Source organism: Oryctolagus cuniculus, chromosome 6 (genome assembly GCF_051225735.1).
Source record: "Oryctolagus cuniculus isolate XC-2025 breed Fujian yellow rabbit chromosome 6, ASM5122573v1, whole genome shotgun sequence".
NCBI classification, from domain to species: domain Eukaryota; kingdom Metazoa; phylum Chordata; class Mammalia; order Lagomorpha; family Leporidae; genus Oryctolagus; species Oryctolagus cuniculus.
The window spans coordinates 91,916,478-91,934,489 of record NC_142872.1 but is presented as its reverse complement, the minus strand read 5'-3'; the positions used below and the strand labels follow the sequence as shown (position 1 = coordinate 91,934,489).

At 38.0% G+C, this 18,012-nt stretch overlaps 1 protein-coding gene across 9 annotated transcripts in view; it reads right to left on the bottom strand.

Moving 5' to 3' along the window:
• Positions 1 to 18,012, bottom strand: part of MTFR1 (mitochondrial fission regulator 1) — a 98,988-nt gene that overhangs the window by 50,434 nt on the left and 30,542 nt on the right. For 4 of the 9 annotated variants that reach the window (XM_070075102.2, XM_089336276.1, XM_002710531.6 and 1 more), the window contains 2 exons: positions 12,876 to 13,018; positions 5,915 to 6,013 (listed from right to left, as the gene is read on the bottom strand). In XM_070075102.2, coding sequence (XP_069931203.2) covers positions 5,915 to 6,013; positions 12,876 to 12,941 — 165 coding nt within the window. In that variant the 5' untranslated portion in view covers positions 12,942 to 13,018. Of the gene's footprint in view, positions 1 to 5,914; positions 6,014 to 11,960; positions 12,184 to 12,875; positions 13,041 to 15,037; positions 15,140 to 18,012 lie in introns of all 9 variants that reach the window. The other 5 variants (XM_089336277.1, XM_089336278.1, XM_089336272.1 and 2 more) reach the window with 3 other exon arrangements.

Below are 18,012 nucleotides of genomic sequence, written 5' to 3'. Positions count from 1 at the left end.
CATACCAAGCTAGTATATCCCAGATTTTCAAATGGTGACTGAAAACAAGGTTCAGTTTGACAGTTATTTTTAATACCACTTCTGATATTTAGCTTCAACTGGTCTGGACATCAATGATGATTATACCACACTAGTTTCTCATTTCACTAGTTCCTGACAGAGTGGCCTTTCCTCTATTCCTCAAAGGACAGGTAAATCTTGCCTTAGGACCTTTGCCTTAGGACCTCTGCACCTGCTGTTCTCTCTGAACGCAACACTTCCCCAACCTCCAGGCCTCTCCTCAATTCCTGGCAGAGCCAGCTCTTTGTATAAAATTTAGATTTAGTAGGTGTTAAATGGGACCTGTTTAAAAAAAAAAAAAAAGACTTTGCAAAGCAAGGAGAGAGCACACAGAGCCACACTGGAGGATAAGACCCTAGCATAGTATTTTTTAAAGCTCTTGATGATCTAAATATATATCTCGTTTTGAGAATTTGTAAATCAGATCCTCTGCACTCTATTTCTTCCAGTATCCTCCACAACGCTTTTGCAAGTCTCTTCATCACTGAAATTTTCTTTTGGTGTCATGAATCTGGAATAAGAACTAGTAGACAAAGAATGGCCTGTGCAAATAGCCTTTATCTGGGGTCCCACCTCCCAGGGAATTACAGAGGTCACACAAAATGCTTAAGGCCAAAAGTGTGTAGCTGTGACCCAAGGCTGAAATGTACACGAGAAAGGTATAAAAGGGGAAGCAAAAAAGAATGGTTTTAAAAGGGCTAGAGAAAGTTATTTTTCTTCAACAAAAGTAAACATAAAGGGTCTATGGGAGCCGGCACCGCGGCTCAGTAGGCTAATCCTCCGCCTTGCGGCGCCGGCACACCGGGTTCTAGTCCCGGTCGGGGCGCCGGATTCTGTCCCGGTTGCCCCTCTTCCAGACCAGCTCTCTGCTGTGGCCAGGGAGTGCAGTGGAGGATGGCCCAAGTGCTTGGGCCCTGCACCCCATGGGAGACCAGGATAAGTACCTGGCTCCTGCCATCGGATCAGCGCGGTGCGCCGGCCACTGCTCGCCGGCCGTGGCGGCCATGGGAGGGTGAACCAATGGCCAAGGAAGACCTTTCTCTCTGTCTCTCTGTCTCTCTTTCTCACTGTCCACTCTGCCTGTCAAAAAAAAAAAAAAAAAAAAAAAGGGTCTATGGGGCAGGAGCTGGCCAGCAGGTTAATGTCCTGGCCTGAAGCGCCAGAATCCCATATGGTCGCCGGTTTGAGACCCCACTGATCCACTTTCCATCCAGCTCTCTGCTATGGCCTGGGAAAGCAGAAGATGGCCCACGTCCTTGGGCCCCTACACCTACGTGGGAGATCCGGAGGAATCTCCTGGCTCCTGGCTTCAGATCAGCACAGCTCCAGCCGTTGCGGCCAACTGAGGAGTGAACCATCGGATGGAAGACCTCTCTTTCCCTCTCTCTCTCTCTATTTCTCTCTCTCTCTATTTTTCTCTCTCTCTCTGCCTCTCCTTTCTGTGTAACTCTGACTTTAAAATAAATAAAATTTAAAAAAAATAAAGGGTCTCAAGACCCTGTTTTGAGTGTAAAGCAGCCAACTCATTGCTAGTGCTCACTAAATGAAGTGCTTGGAAAACCAACAAAATCTATAAGGTTACAGGCAGGTTTTCAGTTTTCAAATTACACAGCAAAGAAACATTGAGTAATTTTCATATGCTTTAACATTTATTATCTCATTTTGTTCTTAGTACAGTGGTCACTGTGCTCATTAACTAGATGAAGGCATAACTAAATGTGTTGGTCTGTGTTCTGGTTTGTGATCCTATAAATATACATTGATCCAATCTGTAAAATTGGGGAGTTAAGTTAGAAAAACAAACAGGATAATTTGGTCTGCAACTGTTAAGGCAGAAATAACAGCATCAACAAAATCACCACTGTTAGCTAAACATTTATTGAGCACTCACTATGTGAGCCATTATACTTGAGACTTTAAACATTTATATCATTAAATGCTCACAAACACAAAGTAATGTGCCCATCTTGCCTAATATTTATACAGGGTTTTTACTTAATCAAAGATGTACAGGTCGACTGGTACAGTGAAAAAGAGCTATAACCTAGAAAGAACACACAGAGGTTTAAGATTTCAGAGGGGAAACTGTTTTGAGAGTGACAGAGCTGAGCTGTTGGGTACCAGGAAAGAAATGGAAATGAACATCAATAGTAGAAGAAATAAAGAAAAAGGTGGATCAGAACAACCCTCCAAAAGACACAGATATCACCTAGGACAATAAAGAAGTGGCTACCTAAGTCCTACTTCTAAACGGATTCCATAAATGTTCTATTCTCAATTTCATTTTCTTTTTCTTTTGGAGGCAAGATATTTTTAAAAATTAAATTTCTTACTTTAATTGACACATATTAACTGCACATATTTATGGGGTACAATGTAACATTTCAAGAGATATAAGTATTGTGTCATTTTGTCCTGCATATGCCTTATTAAAATGGTTACAACTCTCTTTGGGTCCCATAGTGGTTCCCCAGTCCCAGAATTTCTTAACACTATTTACCCATTTTGGACTCCAAGACAGTCCAGATACAGTATCCCATCTCAATCAGCCCCCAAAGAAGCTAGACAAATAGCAAAAATGCATTTTCAATTTCATTAAACTGCATCCTTGGGGCAGGTGCTACTCTACGGCAGGTTAAGCTGCCACTTGCAACACCCGCATCCCATATGGGAAGGTTGGTTTCCGTCCTAGCTCTTCTACCTCCCACCCAGCTTCCTGCTTGTGTGTCCGGGGAAGAGAGTGGGTCCCTGCCAGGTCCCTGCCACCCACATGGAAGACTCATATGGAGTTCCCAGCTCCTGGATTTAGCCTAGTCCACCCCTGGCTATTGTGGGTATTTGGGACATAAATCAGCACAAGGAAGATCTCTCTGTTTCTCTATCAGTTTCTTTCAAATAAATAAATGAATGAATAAATTAAAAAAAAAACAAAAACCAGCATCCTCTGTATTTCTGAAGACTACTTTTTTTTATATTTCTGAAAAGAAAAAAATCCAGAGAGGAGTAACAGATAAGACATCTAGCTAAAGCAGCAAACAAAATACTTTAACAATGATGTTGAATTTCAATACTCAATGTGCTGAGGAATAAAAATCTCACTATAAACAAATGGCTTCTGTCTTCTACTATTCTCCAGTAGGTCACCAATATTTTTCTTACCTGACTAGTTTCCTTAAGTTAATCCATCTGTTTTCAAAGGCAATTCTTGTACTAAACCCAATACTCTTTTTCTGATCATACCCTTTTCAGTGACTGATAACAACACTGAACAAGAGAACTGAACCAAGTAAATGTATTCAGCTCTAATATTTCACCCCTGTGACTATCAAGGCAGATTTGGGTTGCTTTCAGAAAAATGCCAGTTATTTTCATGTCATTTAGATGTCTCTAACTACATGAACACAAATGCAAAAGCAAGTTCTACAACTAGCAGGACTGACAAAGAAAATTTAAAGGAATTAAGCTATCAGAAAGAGTTGATAACAGTTATTTGAAGGAAATGACAAAACAGTAATTTATATCTAAATGGACAGAATTTTCAGAAATTTTATTTAAGAGTCACATAAAACTACAGATTTTTTCTCCAAAGATTTACTCATTTATTTGAAAGAGTTTGAGAGAGAGAGAGGAGAGACAGAGAGATCTTCCATCTGCTAGTTCACTTCTTAAATGGCCAAAACAGCCAAGGCAGGGCCAGACCAAAGCCAGGAGCTTCTTCTGGGTCTCCAACATGGGTGCAGGGGCCTCAGGAATTGGGCCATCCTCTGCTGCTTTTCCAGGCACATTAGTAGGGAGTTGGATTGGAGGCAGAGCAGCTTGGACCTAAACCAGCACCACACTGGCAGCTTAACCCACTGCACCAAAGCACCAACCCCAGATTTGTTTATTTTGATTTTTTTTAAAGCTATAGTTTGATAAAAATTACTTCTCAGAAATTTCCAATCTGTCAATTTATACAATGATACATAAAGGTTTAGCTAACAATTGGCAAGTGGGATTATGAACGGCAATAAACACCCTAGTTAGTCAATCTGAATAAACAATAATTTCTACTACTTACTTAGAAATGGATTGCTACCCTCACAAACCAAGAGGATAATTTATGACATGATATCAAATAAGCACGTAGGGGTGGGCATATTTGAGCTTCTAAATGCTAAGTTAAATACAACTTCACATCTCCACATGCTCATCTATTATTTAAAACTGACAGAGGTATGTTAGATTTACATTATTAAATATTAAAATATTTTATCTTGATTATCAGAGAATCACCGAAAAATAAGAACAAAGTTATCTATGTCTAACACCATAGTAATAATAATAATAATAATAATAATAAAACAAAAATGCAAATCAAGGGTCCAGTGTTGTAGCCTAGTTGGTAAAGCTGCTGCCTGTGATGCCAGCGTCCCATATGGGTGCTAGTTCCTATTCTGGCAGTTCCACTTCTGACCCAGATTCCTGTGTACAGGTTGGCAAAAGCAGAGAAAGATGGCCTATGTGTTTGGGTCCCGGCCACCCATGTTGAGGACCTGGATGAAGCCCTGGCTTCAGCCTGGCCACTTCTGACTGTGGCAGCCATCTGGTTGAGTGAACCAGCAGATGGAAAGTCTCTCTGTTTCTTCCTCCTCTAACGCTTTCAAATAGGTAAATAAATCTTAAAAACAAAACAAAAAAAATGCAAATCAAAGAAAATACTACTTCCAAGCAAAGAGAAGACTTGCTCCTGATTTGGCACTGGAGAAGAATACTAAGATTTGAGTGCTCAAAAGTACTCCTCAAAGAAGGGCTATCAAAGAAGGAGGTACCTTTCTCTGAAGGGAGGAAAGAACTTCCACTTTGATTATGGCCTTGTCTAAATAAGGTCGGAGTTTGTGAATTCAAGAGGCTTCCATAACCTTGGCAGCTCGTGACAAGAGCTTTGGATGATTACTGACATCATAAATAAGAGTGTCAATTGTTGAATCAACAACAGGAGTCACTGTGCACTTGCTCTTCATGTAGGACCTCTGTCCTTAATGTGTTGTACTATGCGAATTAAAACTAATCTTCAAACACTACTTTATACTTTGTGTGTCTGTGTGGGTGCAAACTGCTGAAATCTTTACTTATTATAGAGTTGATCTTATGTATATAAAGATAATTAAAATTAACCTTAATGAAGAATGGGATGGGAGAGGGAGTAGGAGATGAAATGGTTTGCGGGTGGGAGGGTGGTTATAGGGGGAAGAACCGCTATAATCCAAAAGTTGTGCTTTTGAAATTTATATTTGTTAAATAAAAGTTTTCTATTAAAAAACAAAAGTACTCCTAATTCAGAGACTATCATCTTATTCAGAGAACTACAGTTACCTCTTTGTCCTGACACTGGCATTGCCAAAACAATGGATTTTACAATAAATGCTGAGATTGAAACCAGTGGTGCAGAAAGTGATTTATATGTATTTTCAAAGACATCAACAAACAAAGGCATCAGAGTGGCTGTGCAAAAAGTCCAAAACTAAAGAAAAAAACTAAAAAAAAAAAAAAATGGTGGTACCTCAAGCACTTCAAGTATGTATATATATACAGAAGACCATGTTGTGAGGTCACTTGGGAATTAACTGCTTAGCTTATTATATGCCTCTAAATCTTCACATATGAATTCTTAAAAAGGATAAATGTCTTAAAGATCTTGGATAATCACTTCACAGATGAACTAAAATTAGAAAGACTTTAATCCTCTTTTATTGATAGTTGGCATCAATAAAGAAAAGGATTCAAAAACAAATACTTTTAAAATCATCTTGCCCATTTATATCATAATGTACATATTAATACAAAAATTTATAAACTATATAAAATACAATACCTGAAACTGAACTCTTGGGCACTGAATCAGAGATAAATTAGTACCAATCTTCCTTACGATACTTCGAGATGAACCATAAGGCTTTCCAGACCAAAGTACCTGAGGAAGCAGAAAAACCAAAAGCTTAATTATAAGACCTACAGTTAATAGAAAGCACTGGAGAAGTAATTGCATGGCATGCTAGCATTAATTATGGGATCAGAATGCTATAAATGTTTTGGGAAATATGCTAGTAGTTCTCAATTTAAAACTAGAGAATATATGAGTAGATAGCTAGTTATTTAGCAAAAACGTTAAAGTAAGGCATTATATACAAAACACAAGAATGCATAGTAATTTTAAAATAAAACTGTATTTGGAGCAAAAACTTTATTTGCATCAGGTCCAAAGGAAATACCCTTTTACCTCTTCTGTTATATCTTTATAGTTAATAAACATACTGTTACACTTTCTTTAAACATATAAGCTACTTTTACTATAATGGGCTTTTCAAAACAAATTCAACTGAATACAAAGTTCAGAATCTGAATCTGGGTCACACAGTTACACCATATCATTTGCTGTGTAAGAGTGCCTGGCTAGGGGTAAGCAGGGGCTGAAATCTAGTCACTCTGCTCACCAAGCACTGCATCTTCTTGGGATGCCTTGTCCCAGAGGAAAGGCGCCTTTTCCTAATCTGCACAAACCTAACTAAATGGGCTAGTGCTGGCCCTAATGAGCAGTCTCTCAGAGGACATCATAATACATATAGAACAGTACGCTATGCTTGAAGTAAAAACAAAAACAAATCCCCAAAGCCAAAAAGCAAACAAAAAAACACACATGTAGATTGTTAAGGCATTACATATTGTACCTTGAAATTTCTCCCCAAGTATATGATCTTTCCTTAAAGAGAAAACTATCCATCTGTTCTGAGTGCTACACTTGAAAGCCTGGACAGAAGAGGTAAAGAAAGGTAGCAAGCTATTAAAAGCTATTTTAAAAGGAAAAAGTGAAAATGACTATAATACTGAATTCATCAAACCTTACCATTAATGATATCCTAAAGACTAAATAAATAGTACTAAGAGAATGGAGTCTGAGGAATGACACAGTCACCTTTTTAAGTTCACTCCACAGCCACTCTAATTTAAAAAATAAAATTATCCTATTAAAAATTATGCTATTATAAACAGTATTACCAAGCAACTGGTCATTGTAAACAGCCGTGTTTCTAAAATCTAACCTAAACTAGACCTTTTAGACCATTCTAAATGTGCATACAACTTACAAAATGAACACAGGAAAATATAATTTCTTAAATCTTTAGCAGCCAAATCTATTTAGGGATCAGTGAGTCATGGTGAGGTTCACTAGAGTATATAAAATACCTGAGCATTCGCCTCAGACTTATATAATTTTTATCATGTATGTTCAAGGGTTCACTGCCTCTTAGTTCTATAATCTACGCTGGCTATGATAACCAACAAACACTCTAATGCTTGTTTTGAAATATCATTTAAAAAGATGCTACAGACTGGAAAATCATTCAACAGAAGCCTGAAAGGTATCAATATTAAAATGTGAATATTACACAAAGAGGCAAACTTACTCTGAAGTTTAGAGCAAAATATTCAAATCAGTGATCCTACAGAGCATTATCTATCACATTAACAGTCTTAACAATACATGAAAATGAAAAGAAGGAAAAATAACTAGAGGCAAATGGGAGGCTTAATGGTGCTACAAAGTAAACATTCAATCTGCCTTGCCAACAAAAAGAGCAAGAGCAAATAACTTAAAACAATTTCCAGCAAAATCTTTACCTTACATATTTTTAATAGTCCTGATGGTTTAAAGAAAAATAAATGCTTTTTGTGCATCACAAGGTGACAATTACATAGTCTAACGTGAATCTTCTTCCCTTCCAGTATGCAGTTCTTACCAGAGATGAAAAGGACAAGAAGCTCACAAAGAAAAATTGAGAAAGGATTTGTCAAGGTCAGGAACTAATGTTTCTGCCAGCTTTGAACATTTCTCACTATGCATGCTGCAGGGCTAATTTTCAACTATTATCTTTCCATCTGTTTAATATCAGAAGGAATGAATACCAGGTGCCTTCTACAAGAGAAGTGGCCAATGATTCAGCTTTTAATTAAAAGGAATAAGCAGACTACTTAGGTTTCTCCTACAAATTTAAAGGAAGGAAAAGAACAGATTGCTTGATGTGATTATTTTTTTCAAGCATACGCAGTAGACTAACAATCTTGTTTTTTGTTACTTGTGAACTGGTTAGTACTTAGCATCAAGAAATATGAAACAAGGGTCTGTTTAAGTGAATGATAGAATATTTATAGCCTTCAAAACCTTTATTGGATGGTAGGAAAAAGTGAGGGGAAAGAGCAGTTAACTTCCAGGAACTCTAAAACTAGGTTTTACCAGCTTTTTTCTATTCAGCCCTCACGGAGGGGGAGAAATTGTAAATGGCTGTGAAGAAACAGTGAGCAGATGGTACTGAAAAGTCACCATCTGTGCAATGGGAGGCTGTATGACCCAAGTGCATCTCCTACCCTAACTTGGGGTTGAACTGTGTCTTGTTAATATACTGATTTGGAAAAGACTTCCACTAAAGATAAACTATCATTAATATTTCTTCAAATGTAAGAGAGAAGGCAGAGATAAAACCGTCATTACTAGATAAGGTAGTTTCATTAAGAAATAAGACAATTCAATAGATTTAGGAAATAACAGAAAAATTACAATTTATCTATAAGAACTCTTTATGAACAATCTAATGAGTTTGTGTGTGTGTGTGTGTGTTGTACATGGCTATGTCTAGTAATGGCAGTCCATAACATTTTGCAACAGTGTTTGAAAGTGATGACAGCAAAGAGAAGGATGACAACAGGAAAGCAATTTGTTCTTGTTTAACATTGTGAAATGCTATTGTAGAAGTGTTGACATGTGAGGCTGGAATCTGAAGCTGTCATCTGTCTCATCCATAATGGCTGCACAAGTTTTATGTGGTAACTCATTTGTTATATATTAATCTATATAATTATTTCAGAACTATTTAACAGGAAAAAATACAAATTTAATTCTAAGTAAATGTATTTTTCTCAAGAAAAACTATGTGATATTAATCCATGGGTTTGCATATCTCTGAAATTGCAAAATTAGAATACATAATGTAATATTTTTCAGGGAAGAAGGCTCATATCATTAATTAAATTTATAAGGAATCTAGGACCCAACAAAATACAAATTCATAATGCCAAGGGAGCAAGACAAAACAAAAAACATACGTGTTTGGAGGAAGTGGGGTTGGATATTGGAGGATGAACCTCTACAATAATTTCAAAATCCTTAACTGAAGACTAAGACTTCTCTCAGTTCTCTTCTTTGCTCTAAACTCCCCGCCCCATCTCATTCCCCATCTAAAGCACAAAGAGAAACAAGGGTCTAATTCTTAATTTATTATTATATTGTTAAAACAAATTGGTATTTGCTAAACTTTTTTTCCAACATAAAATACTGAAATTAATCAGAATCATTTTAACTTCACACCTATTTTTACTTTCTCTAATTTAAAAACATTTTTACTGAGGGATAGAAATATAATAGATTGAGCAAAAATAACTTATGTATGGTTTTAAACTCAAATGTTGAGGCAATACAGATGACAGTGAAGTGAAAACATAAGTCAAGGCAGCGCAGGCCTTTCAAAGCAGGTTCTGCCAATTTACTACCTTTGTAACACTAGCAAATTACTGACTACTCTGTTTTCTTATGTACAAAATGAGAACTATATCCATTTCATATGCCTTTGAACAATATATGAGTTAAGGTATTTATCATACGTCTTCAATAACATTAACAATCTTTTCCCCTTTCCTTAGTAAGAGGCAGCAAAACAGACAAAAATGAGGAAGAATCTGGGAATTATTACTGGGTTCATATTGTAGCTCTACCACTGTCAGGCAACTTTGGTTGAGGCAGTTAACACTCCAAACCTCAAGTTTCCCATCTGTAAAAGAGGGTTGTTCACAATGTGTATAAACACTGGGCACAAAGTAAGCCCATCAGGGATGCCCATTATGGCACTACAGGTTGAGTAAACAAAAATAGAAACATTAAACATCACTGGCTGTCCTAACAGCAAAAACAAAATCCTGACCTAAAAGCATGCACCATTTAAAAAAAAAAAAAGCAAATAAATCAGATAAAGAATGAAGACAAGTTCCTGCTTTTGCAAAACTTTCAAGAACAATCTCAAATATATTTGTACATCAAATCGTTGGGGAAAATATATATTAATTACTGAAAGGTGGAGCTAAGAAAATTTCTTTTGTTTTCAGAAAATAAAAATCTTCATTCACTATACCTTTGTATTTTTAGTCTTAGCAAGCTAAAAACATTAGAAACTACAAAAAGATCAGTTGTAGAAAAGTCAATTTTATGTAGATTTCTAGCTAACTGATTAAACTTGATGATTATATGATAGTCTCAATACATAAAAAAAAATCTTGCTCATCTGCTATCAGTAGGAAGAACCCTAAATTGTGTTTACAATATTAATGAGAAAATCAATCATATTTTACCTGGTCCATTCTCTGATGAATGACACACATTTTACAACTTAAAATGAACAAAAAGCTAAACAAATGAACAAGCTAAATAAAATGTGTGAAGAATCAGAATCAGGCCGGCGCCGCGGCTCAACAGGCTAATCCTCCACCTAGTGGCGCGGCACACCAGGTTCTAGTCCTGGTTGGGGCGCCGGATTCTTTCCCGGTTGCCCCTCTTCCAGGCCAGCTCTCTGCTGTGGCCCAGGAAGGCAGTGGAGGATGGTCCAAGTGCTTGGGCCCTGCACCCCATGGGAGACCCAGGAGAAACACCTGGCTCCTGGCTTCGGATCAGCGCGGTGCGCTGGCCGCAGCGCGCCAGCCGCGGCGGCCATTGGAGGGTGAACCAACGGCAAAGGAAGACCTTTCTCTCTGTCTCTCTCTCTCTCTCACTATCCACTCTGCCTGTCAAAAAAAAAAAAAAAAAAAAAGAATCAGAATCAGTTATGTGTGCACGAATCAGAATTCTGTACTTTGGCCTCATTAAGCTAGTCTACATTAGCTTAATTAGGGTGGAATTTAAGAAACTAGCCATCCTGAAGGAACCTATGCTATCTGCAAGCTACTGTATTGGGTGCTTTATATCTACTGCCATTTAATCCACAGGCTAACTCTGCTGTAACAGCACTTCTTAACCTTATTTTTGGGGGAGTAAACTCATAACTGGCAGAAACAAATTTCAGATCTAGGGTTAAATTCAGGACCCACAATCTTGCCACTATCTTCTTATTACAATAACAATTACAAATAAATAGATACCATAAAATTTGCTTTTGGGACATCATAAATAACAGAAGCTTCCTTTCCTTCTGGAAGCAAAGAGTAAAAATTCTTCTGTTAGTGCTAAAATATTAATCTACCCCATGTAGCCAAGTGGTAGTAAGTAACAAGAGAAACATGATTTAACTATAATAAATTCAAAACATAGGAATACACTTCTGAGAAAGATGAAAACACCACTAACTTTACAAGTAATTTTCAAAGTCTTTATCCTAAAGCTAATAATTTCAAAACGATGCATCAATAAACAAAGGTAATTTTTTTTTTGGCTCTCTGCTCTCTGACCACAACCTTAGTGGTCAGACACAATTACTTTTTAAAGATTTATTTTATGTATTTGAAAGGCAGAGTTACAGAGAAAGAGAAAGGGGGAACACAGAGAAAAAACACAGTGAGAAAACCACTCACTGGTTTACTCCCCAAATGACTGTAATGGCCAGGGGTGGGCCAGGCCAAAACCAGGAGCTTCTTCCAGGTCTCCCACATGGGTGCAAGGGCCCAAGCACTTGGCCAATTTTCCATTGGCCATTAGCAGGGAGCTGCATCAGAATTAGAGCAGCTGGAATTTGAACCAGCATAGTAGGTGGTGACTTACCCAATACACCGCAATGTCAACCCCAGCAAGTTTTTAAAATATGAAAGTAGTGCATTAAAAAGCATACCAGGGGCTGGCTCTGTGGCACAGAGGGTAAAGCTGCCACCTGCAGTGCCAGCATCCCATATGGGTACCAGTTCGAGTCCTGGCTGCTCCACTTCTGATCCAGTTCTCTGCTAGGGCCTGGGAAGATGGCCCAAGTTCTTGAGCTCCTGCATCCGCAAGGGAGACCCAGAGGAAGCTCCTGGCTCCTGGCTTCGGATCAGCACAGCTCCAGCCATTGCGGCCAACTGGGGATTAAAACAGCAGATGGAAGACTTCTCTCTTTCTATGTGTAACTGACTTTCAAATAAATAAATAAATAAATCTTTAAGGAAAAAAAAAGGCATACCATTTTCAAATTATATAACCTGCCTATAACTTTAATAAATAAAACTGAGTTCCATGTCACAAAAACATCAAAGCATTTATTTGAAAATGAAAAAAATTGTTCTACAAAATGAGCTTAGTCCAACTGCTCTGGTAATTTTACCTTAGACCTGAACAAAGTTTATGTGTCAGACTTCAAAAAATGTCAAGATCAAAATTACATCACTTACCTTCGGAACAGCTGAGTGATTTACCACAACAGTTGAGTAATTTATGCAACATTAACAGTTCTACAAAGTTCAAAGTTGTCAAGCGTAATCATTTTATTTAATGATTTCTTTCCATATATATAAACCTTTTCCTCACTAATAAATGTATTGCTTTTAAAGGACATGTGAATATTTCTAAGTTTTCAACATAACACAGAAAAGTAATTCTTTCCTTAGGATACTGGGAAATGATACACTCCTGCAGCTTAAATACTAAGGAAATAAAATAGTACATAAATACATTGAATTCAAAATGTTTGTCATATACAGATACATTTAATTTTCTCAGAAAAAAAATCTTGAAATAAATGTCTGGATTTTAAAAATGAATCTTAAGCACTCACCGATTGCATGCTTACTCCAACTTGTTGAAAAACCATCCTAATCAGGCGGTTAATCCAGCCAAGCATTTAGATGGCAAAGTCTCCCCAAATTTGCATTTCAAGTGTTTCAGGCATACATAGCAGCACATGGTCCATAAAGCACACTGAAAATTTAAAATGCAAATACTAAAATAATTATTATTTAAAATCTTTACTAACATGTCTCACAAAGTAAACTTAAAACATTTTAAAACTCTGTGAATAAATTAAGAGAAAGTACAACTTCTTTGTGATGATCAGCTTGCTTAAAGTAACTGTATTAATACAAGACTTTTTCTTTTATAAAGATTTATTTACTTGAAAGGGTGAGTCAGAGAAAAATCTTTCATCTGCTGGTTCACTACCCAAGTTGCTGTAATAAATAGCTTTCACTGGGTCAGATCAAAACCAGGATACAGGAGCTTCACCCAAGTCTGCCATGTGGGTGTAGGGGCCCAAGGACTTAGGTCATCTTCTGCTGCTTTCCCAGGCTGATTAGCAGGGAGCTGGATCAGAAGCGGAGCAGCCAGGACATGAACTGGTGCCCAATGGGATGCCAGCACCACAGCACCAGTCCTTATAAGATTTTTTTTAACAATTTATTTGAAAGTCAGAAGGAGAGGCAGAGAGAGACAGGGGTCTTCCATCTGCTGGTTCACTCTCCAATTGACCACAACAGCCAGAGCTACGCTGATTCAAAGCCAAGAGCTGAGAGCTTCTTTAGGGTCTCCCACATGGGTGCAGAGGCCCAAGCACTTGGGCCATCTTCCACTGCTTTCCCAGGCCACAGCAGAGAGCTGGATTGGAAATGGAGAAGCTGAAAATTGACCCAGAGCTCAGATGGGATGCCAGTACTGCAGGCAGCAGCTTTACCTGCTACACCACAGTGCCAGCCCCTACAAGATTCTGTCCCGGTTGCCCCTCTTCCAGGCCAGCTCTCTGCTATGGCCCGGGAGTGCAGTGGAGGATGGCCCAAGCTTGGGCCCTGCACCCCATGGGAGACCAGGAGAAGCACCTGGCTCCTGGCTTTGGATCAGCGCGGTGTGCCGGCGGCGGCAGCCATTGGAGGGTGAACCAACGGCAAAGGAAGACCTTTCTCTCTGTCTCTCTCACTGTCCACTCTGCCTGTAAAAAAAAAAAAAAAAAAAACAAAAGGTTTCATTTATTTGAAAGACAGAGTTACAGAGAGAGGAAGAGACAGAGAGAGAGGTCTTCCACCTGCTGGTTCACTCCCCAGTTGGCCGCAATGGCTGGAGCTGCGCCGATCTAAAGCCAGGAGCCAGGAGCTTCTTCTGAGATTCCCTTCTTGGTGCAGGGGCCCAAGAACTTGGGCCATCTTCTACTGCCAGGACTTTAACCTGCGGCACCACAGCGCCGGCCCCCTTACAAGATTTTTTAAAAGTATTTTTCCACTTAGGGATTTTAGCTGGATGCAACACACACCTATTGTGGTTAATTTAAGTAGAATACACTTATGAAAATATATCTGATAGACAGTAATCTTCAGAAAACTCAACTTATAGGATACAGCCAGGCAAGATGTTCAAAACTATAGAACTGGTCCTGAAGACACCATGGCATCTGCTATTGCCACAGTGGACAGAACAGAGTACACACAGTTCCTTCTTTTCATGTCACCAGCTCCCAAGATGCTGTTACTACTGGGGCACCTGCTTAGTCAAGTATAAAGTTCACATGTACTAGCAAAAGAGAGGTCAGAAGCTCCCTACTAATATCCCTGGAAAAGCAGCAGAGGATGGTTCAAGTACTTGGGCCCCTGCCACCCATGTGGGAGACCCAAGTGGAGTTCTAGGACCCTGCCTTTGAGGCCATTAGGCAGCTGAACCAGCAAATGGACGATCTCTATCTGTGTTTCTCCTCGCTGTCACTCTGCCTTTCAAATAAACAAAAACAAACAAACAAACAAACAAAAAAAAACAGGGCAAGGGGGTCAGCACACAGCTGAACAACCAGCAGATCCTGTTTCCCAAAGATCATAAAGAAATAAATTCCAGAAACATGGAATAGGAATTCAGATGCAAGAAGATTGAAATTATATGACAAGTTCTTCTATACTCACTAGCAACATAGCCCCTGCAACTCATATCACCCTAATATTCTGATAAAACTAAAATGGTACTCACATGGTACAGATGAATTCACTGAAAAGTGTTCATATCCAGTGAGGTTAGGAGTTTGCACCAGAATGTAAATCAATGTGCTGCTTCCTCATTTAGGAAATCTTGCTTTAACAGAAACAAAAACAATAAACAGCTGAACACTGCAAGGTGCTCTGTGATACAGTTGATTTACATTTTGATGTAAGCTCACTCTTGACCAGAACAGTTTGTGGTCTACACTTTGAGAAGAACTTTACAGATAATTACAGAGAACAGCGAAAAAAGTTGCCAGAAATATGCCAAATATTGGGTGAAAATGAATGGAAGAGCTGGGCTCTAATGACAAACAGTGGAAAGAAGAATGACAATACTGGTAAAAATGAACAGCAACAGAGGAATCATTAAGATAGGAATGAACGTAGGATGTGAGCTTATATGAGAATCTGAGCTAAAAGCTTATATTGGGGAAAAAAGGAAAAGAAACAAGGATCAGAGTAAATAAGATTCTAAATTGGACAGAAAAGTTTAACTCAATATAGGACAGTTATTTCAGAAAGTCTGAATTCACCAAAGTTTAAATACCACTTTTGATCCTTTGAAAAACTGTAAAACTAGTACATTTAATACATTCTACATCTTTGTTTTTTTTTTGTTTTTTTTTTTTGGGGTGGGGGGAGAAGGAAAGAGAAACAGGGAGACAGAGAAACACATAGAAAACACCTCCTACCAACTGGTTCACTCCCCAAATGCCTCCAGCAGCCAGGACTGGGCCAGGCCTAAATCAAGAGCCAGGAACTTAATCCAGGTGTACCACACGAGTAGTAGGAACCAAATTGCTTGAGTTTTTAAATTGGACAGAAAAGTTTAACTCAATATAGGACCAAACTGCTGCCTGCTGGAGTAGGCATTAGCAGGGAGCTGGACTTGGGAGCAGAGCTGGGATAGAGGCAGCTTAACAACTAACTAATGCCTGTTCCCTAAATTTCTACACATTGGAAAAGTTCTACTACACTATTAGGTTTCATGGACCATCTTTGTAAGTAAATGATATTTATCTAAATCAACTGAATAATGCTTTTAGAGTTCTTTATTTATTGGTGTTCCAAACAAGAGTCCCTAGTTAAAAATGTCCAACCACCAATAAGCTATACAATAACAAGGGCTAACTTAACTGAACACTTAGTATGTGCTAGGTACTATGAGCACTGCATTTTATTGAATCCGTAATTTAATGCTCAAGTCATTAGATATAAAATCAATTCAATTATCACAATTAGTTGTAGAGGGGAAAACTGAAGTTTAGTTCAAGTAACTTGACTGAGGGTCACAAGCTTGTAAGAGGTGAAGTTAAAATCAAGTTAGGTAGATACTTAGATAAAAGTCTGCCCTCTTATCCACTATATCATACTATCCCCAAAAGAGAAGCAGTGGCTTGGGGAACCTATCTGAAAGTCTGTTGGCTATTTTTCATTTTTTCATGTTGTGATACTACTCAATTTTCCAATTTACTTTCTCAAAGCAAAGTGCTAAGGCTCAGGACTTCAGTTATACCTGTGTGTCACCTAGCAATTGGTGAGTATGAACAAGTTAATTACCTTCAGATAGTAACAGTATCTGAAGAGAGTTTTCAGAATTTACAGATATAATACATATGCCATATTAGTAAAATCCTTAAAATAAAAAGTAGATCGATATTAGCTGGACCAAGAGATGGATTTAAGACATTACCAAAATAAAAACTAGACTTGCTAAGTGGCTAACTAGAGGAACAAATGAGGAAATCAAATGACTCCAACAATTCAAGCAGAGATGATGGCAGATAAAGAAATATTGGGAGGGAGGAGGAGGAGTGAGGGTGGCAGGGTGGGTATGGTGGGAAGAATCACTATATTCCTAAAGTTGCACTTATGAAATGCATGAGGTTTGTCGTCCTTAAATAAAGGGTTTTTTGTTTGCTTGTTTAGGAGAAAAAAAATGTTGGGGAGTACAGCTCTTTAATGAAGAGGAGTCTAAGATGACAGATGTGTATCTAGATGAAAATACGTAGTAGAGTGATAAGCACTGGGAGGAATATATACTAGTATTTACTCAATGTTCATGACTAGATCTTGGTCACAGATATTTTAATGTTACCATGAGCTGCTACTGGCTGTATAAATGAATCCTTGCTCTGTGACTCACTGGGAATAAAAAGAAGAAACAGCAAACATGTCAAAGCTGGAATCTGGCAAAAAACTCAGCAGGGGGAAATGATGGTTTTATGTGGTCAACTGAACATCTATCACTTTTTTGGGAGATACAACTTACACAGAAAAGTGCACTAATTTCAATTGTCCACCTCTATGAAATTTCACATATGGTAACACCATCCAAACTGATATAAAACAATTCTAGAATCCCAAAGGCTCCCCTGGGCCTCTACTCATTTACTATCTATACCTTTCCTATCTAATCATGACTTTAACTTTTACAATCACATACTAGTTTTGCCTGCTATAGGTACTCTTTTGTGTCTGATTTCTATCAAACATTGTCTGTGAGAGTCATTTATGTTGGTTATGAATTACAGTTCTTTTTAAGTAGCTTTGTAGTATTTGATTGTATTACCATGGCAAATTATCTGCTCATTTTAATGTCTGTGGCCATTTGGATTGTTTTCAGGTTTTAGCTATAACAAATAAATGTGCTAAGATAAGTCTTGCACACAGAATAGCAACATATACATATGCACTAATTTCTTGAGTATTCTCTTGAATACACAGATCATAGACCATATACACACATGCACACATTTATATAATGTCAGATCATAGCTCATATATATACACACAATTTATACAATGCCAGATGACAGTTCATACACACACACACAAACATGCACATATACTTTTTTTTTAAAATTTGTTTATTTCAAAGGCAGAATTACAGAGTGAGAGAAGAGACAGACAGAGAGATCTTCTATATGCTGGTTCACTCCTTAAATGGTCCTAACAGCCAGA